The 5,394-nt window shown below is 36.9% G+C and overlaps 1 protein-coding gene across 1 annotated transcript; it reads left to right on the forward strand.

The window, feature by feature from the left end:
- Positions 1-11: 11 nt before the first annotated feature.
- Positions 12-4,453, forward strand: LOC148280795 (uncharacterized). Its single transcript, XM_088227776.1, has 3 exons — positions 12-515; positions 1,881-1,973; positions 4,030-4,453. The coding sequence occupies exons 1-3, from the start codon at positions 105-107 to the stop codon at positions 4,111-4,113; spliced, it is 588 nt and encodes a 195-aa protein (XP_088083902.1). The 5' UTR covers positions 12-104; the 3' UTR covers positions 4,114-4,453.
- Positions 4,454-5,394: the final 941 nt, after the last annotated feature.

Here is a 5,394-nt window from a genome sequence, read left to right on the forward strand (position 1 = left end):
TCTGGTGGAAGCCGAGCAACCACGAACCGAACTACGACACGACTTACCAACCGCAGAATTTGAGCTATGCGCACAGCTACTACGGCAACGCGTCTCAGCAGAACATGGCCGCCGTCGACTACCAAGACCCGAGCGCCTACAGCCAGAGAAACCAGCCCAACATCCCGCCGCAAAATTACCCGGAGAGGAATTACAATCACAACGCTTACAGCCAATCGATGAACTATTCGCAATTCAACCCCTACAACCCGGGGATGTATCCGCAGTTTTCCAGCAAGTTCGGTTTCTCCCAGCAGCCGGTCCCGAAGCCGTCCATCGGGCACGAGTACAGCCTGTCGCCGTACCCCAACGCCAGTCAGTTCGGGCTCGCGCAGAACGCGGGCGCGGGGCCGAGCGGGGAGGCGGGGGGCGGGATGCACGGGCCGCCCGACGTCCCGCGGGGAATGGGTGAAGGAGTGAAGTACGAAGGAATGCCCCCGACGGGGAGATCGGACGCAGGAATGGACATGTATAAAGTAAGTTTGTATTATTTATTTGTTTACAAATCTCATCACACCAGACCGTGAAGATGGCAAACAAATTTTTCAATAAATAATTTCATCACATAATAATGTCTTAGAGGAGAAGATTTAGCAATACGAGGACTTCGCCCTCCACTCTCTTTTAAAACCCGAGCTTGAAGAGCCGGAAAGGGGCCCGTCACAATAGGTCGCAGTGACATTAGCAGCACTGACTCTAATTATTAATTTGATCAACACAAACATCAAACATCAACAGATAAAAGAATTGAAGAAATATAGATGTTCAAATATGGGCAGAATGGTGAAAGTTACACAGTGTGTAAAGTGGCCACTTAAACCAGCCATTCACAGGTCATAAGCCCTGTAGATGCCTAGACTTCTTTATTACCTTAAATTAAAATTACCTTCTCTTAAATGTTCTTCATCTCTGTTGTAATATGTTAATATTAATTTGATTACTAATTTGTCTTTACTTCTAGTATTGTGCTATGTTTGTCGCTATTTTTTTGAAAGAGAGATATATTTTTACACACATACATAATATTCTTATTAATATGTTGACTATCTTCTTCTGTGGTCTCAATCCTGGGATTGGCTGGCACAAATTACTTTCATTCTTCTCCTCCATTCCTCCCTGTCTTGTGCGGCTCTTTTAAAGTCAGCAGTATGATGAGCAGCGCACGTCCTCTAATAGGTCCTCCAGGTACTCTCGGCGTGGGCGTCCCCTAGAATTTGTCTCCTCGGTCATCCCCTCCATTATGACGTGCAGGAGGCCTTCTTGGCGAATTACATGACCGATCCATCTCGCTCGCCTTTCGGACAAGGTCCTGAGCAGGTGCCTTCCACCTTCGATTCTTTGGAGAACCTTTTCATTTGTATTATGTGGTCTCTCCAGGAAATTTCTAGAAGTCTTCTATAGGACCACGTTTCAAAAGCTTCCAGTCTCCGTTTATCTCTTTCGGATAGGCACCATGTCTCGCAGCCATACATCAAGATACTCCATACATAGGTGACTATATACCGTCATAATTCATTAATTCTTTAAAAAGATTTCTTAAAGAATTGCGAAAATGTAAGTTGTAAATACCTCTCACTGCCCTCTTTTGCAAAACAAAAACTGCGGAAATATCGGCAGCCCGACCCCACACTAAAATGCCATAAGACATAATAGTGTGAAAGTAGCTAAAATAGGCTATTCTCGCTGTAGCTACGTCCGTTATTTGTCGGATCTTGCTGACCGAAAAACCGCACTCTCAATGCTGATAAATTGAGGTTCTCATAATAATGAAAAAGGCAATGAATAGATGTTTTCATGTCGAGCAATCTCACTTTAAAGTTTGTATTTATTTATTCTTACAGCAGTACGGTGATTCTTCTAGCAATACATACTCCTTGTTCAGCGGGGGCTCGGAGGCGTGGGCTCAGCCCATGGGAAATATGATGCCACAACAGGTGATATTACTATTGCTAATTTACCCCGAAATAACGTCCCCAAAATTTGCGCTTACCCGCGATTTACGAATAATTTTTGTAGTCCCATAGACTTTTGAATTTTTTAGTACATACAAAACCCAGTTTTATGTTTTTTTCCTGCAATGAATGTCTGAGAAATTTGCAATCCACACTGAAAACTGAAGACAGCTCGGGAGTATGAAGTTAGTGTCTCTCATTGTACCAGCTTTTTCATGGAAATTAGACAGTTTCATGTATTTTGCGAATATTTATTTTAGTGTTCTTGAGAGTCTGAAGTTAGTCTCTATCATTAAGGCTGTAGTCTGGTAAAACGCACGCAAAATGAGGAAATCTTACAATTTTGCCATTTTAAAACAAATGTTTTTTTTTATCGTGTAATAATAATTAAAAAAAAAACACAACACAAATTAGATAAAAACAATAGTTTTTAAATGTACTTCCATTAAAAAATATACTTAAAAGTTTTATGTTACTAAAACATAATTACTTTTAGGTCGGCAGATTACGCCATTTCAAATTTAGACTGAACTTAGATATCTGGGTTCTCATTTAAAGACTGAGTATTGAACTAAAATTTTTTGTGATAATTTGAAGATAGTAAATTGAATATGAAAGTGGCCGAAGCAAAATCTTAATTTTTTGTTTTTGAAAAGAAATACAAGCATTTTAAATCACATACATTTTTTTGACATTTTCCTTTATTTCTACGTAAAATTATGCCTTCGGTAATACAGTACAACCTCGTTTTTACGTTTTCCCTCTTTTTACACCCAAATATTTAGGTCCCATTTTTTTTCCATACATTCTCATTAAATTTTCCCCACAATTAACGTTTTTCGTGACCCCGGTTTTACTTCGAATTTTTTTTCATAACTCATTCGATCTGTCAAAAGACGAGCCGCGCGCCGCCGCGTGAATGGAGAATAAAATCGAGGTAAATAAAAAAATGTGTAAATTATTGTCTCAAACTAAATTTAAAGTAGGTGCAGTGTAATTGACCATTTTGTTTAAGTGTCTAATTTTGACATTTTACGAAATAGTGACATGCAATTGACGCATGTTTAGGAAGAATAAAGTCTTTACATCAATAAATTACGATGCAGAAAGTTTAAAATATTGGCAATATAAATATTATTTGATTTTATACACACGTAATGTAAAAAGGAGATAGTTTAAACAGTTATCATAAAAGTGTGAAACAGTCCACGGTGTAAATGACAGTTGAAATTTTGTAGTGCCACACTAAAAAAAGTGATACCATGTAAATAAAATTTCCATTTTCGTGTTTTTAAGGTTAAGAGCACCTAGATAAAATTATTTATGCATGTATTTTTTTTAATTCAATAAAAAATAACTAATTGCAGTATTGTTTGAATAAATACAAAATATTTTTAATTACATCATTGGTAAATATGAATAATCCCCAATCATGACAGTTCTTAAATTTTTCTGCAGTATATATAGTATAGTCTTATACAACAATTATATTTTAATGAAATTTCATTTTTTCCATACATTTTTCATTTCCTTACTTTAAAGTTTTGCTCAGTTTTACACTTTTTTGTTGCTCCCTTGAAAAATGTAAAAAAGGGGTTTTTCTGTACTTTAAAAAAAAATAATTTATTAATATACTTTAGTCGAAACCTTTTTTTATAGAATTGTATTCTCTTTCTTTTTAAAAGAAGATAATTTGTTTTTGTAATATTGAATACAATTCTATAAAAAAAGGTTTCAACTAAAATATTTAAATAAATATGTTTTTTTAAGACTTAAGTATTTTAATACTTAAGTATTACCGAAGGCATAATTTTACGGAGAAATGTCAATATGAGAAGTACATTCATCCCTCAGTCTGTGTACATGCGGTATAGATGAGTGACAAAGATAATTGGTTCGAGAAGGGTGACAATATATAGCGCATTTTGTTTAGTTCTACATGTCGGTATGTTTATGTTTATTAAATCCTGAAGTTCTTAAAAAATATTAATTTACATTAAAAAATATTAATCAATTTAACTATTATTATTTTCTCCAGTCACTCTGGTCGGGCCCCGGACCGTCTCCGCTAGAGCGCCTCCTCGAGCAGCAGAAGCTGGTGAAGGTCAAGCCCCACGAGTGACCCTTCCAGCCAGCCCAGGGCCGATTCCGCTTCTCCACCTGTCTGACCGTACGGGCCACCGGCGCCCACCCTTCGGCCACCCTCGCACGGGAAACGCCCGGTGGAGTGACCTGCACATTGGAAATAAGGCGCGAGCCAATGTGCTAAGGAGGTTTTACACACAGAACTTATCGATGTTTAATTGAATATTGATTGACGTATAAAAGGGACTATTGTTCGACTAAAAAGAACGCTGTCATTGACGTAACTCGGCAGATAAGGGTTGTTAATTATTTATTTTTTTACGTCAGTTTAAAGTTATAGCGAGTTTCTAAATATATTATTTTGTTTAAATACAATGGTAACGCTATTTTTTTTTTCCATGCGACGTCGTATAAATTTTCGAAAAATGTTTATAATACACATATTTTGAATAGGGAAATATCACATACTACGAACGAATGGGTTAAGAAAAATTAATGGTATTTTCTAAATCAATATGAAAATTGTTGAAACTATGTCTCTTCCAGAACGCCACATGTTTGGCCTTGACAATTGTGACGTCAAGATTTGTGACGATATTCTATGTATTTAAATTCAAACGGTCACAAACAAAGTTCAAAATTTAACCGAATCGTGACCTATTAGGGGTGTGGCCAGTGCAATGAACTATTTTTGCGGAAATTTAAAATTACAATTATAAAAAATAAACATGCTTTTAATAAGTTCAAAAAATTTTTTTGACAGTATTTCATAGACCCTCGTTAATTTAAAATTGTAAAAAAAATATATTTTCAAATTACATACTTTTACGCAATTGCATACTTTTACGCAATTTTGTTAGAAGCGCACTCGGCGGGCGTGACGCGTGACGTCCGAGTGACGTGACGCTAACTGCGCGCCATTTGCGTGTGCTCGTTTTTAAACTCGACAATTATGAATGAAACTTGTTTTTGTTTTTATCATCAGAATCGTAATAATCCACTTAAAGAATTTTATATGTTTTCAGCGCTGTTTCCGGTTTGTGAAAATACCATATTATGGATAAAAAATCTCTTTACAATCTTATGGAAAATTAATTAAATAAAACTTTTTTATGAGACCGCACACAATTACACCGGATCCCCCTCGATGCGGCTTCTTTTGTGATATATAGCCTCACATTCACACGGAGTTTGTATATGTGCTTGATCATCTGCGCTGCAGACCCTACGTCTAGAAGTCTCAGAAAGGTTCATGGCGTTTATTCAATCTGCAGTGGCCCCTGTAAGGGCTCTAGTGATAACCCTTACTTGGTTTCGC

The sequence above is a fragment of the Micrasema longulum genome, unplaced genomic scaffold, assembly GCF_059751315.1.
Source record: "Micrasema longulum isolate JH-2025_06_02 unplaced genomic scaffold, ASM5975131v1 h1tg000538l, whole genome shotgun sequence".
Classification (NCBI taxonomy): Eukaryota; Metazoa; Arthropoda; class Insecta; order Trichoptera; family Brachycentridae; genus Micrasema; species Micrasema longulum.

Coding starts and splice junctions, on each gene's coding strand:
- LOC148280795 (XM_088227776.1), top strand. CDS start 105: ATGGCCGCCGTCGACTACCAAGACCCGAGCGCCTACAGCCAGAGAAAC. Junction 516..1,880: donor CAGGAATGGACATGTATAAA/GTAAGTTTGTAT, acceptor TTATTCTTACAG/CAGTACGGTGATTCTTCTAG. Junction 1,974..4,029: donor GAAATATGATGCCACAACAG/GTGATATTACTA, acceptor TATTTTCTCCAG/TCACTCTGGTCGGGCCCCGG.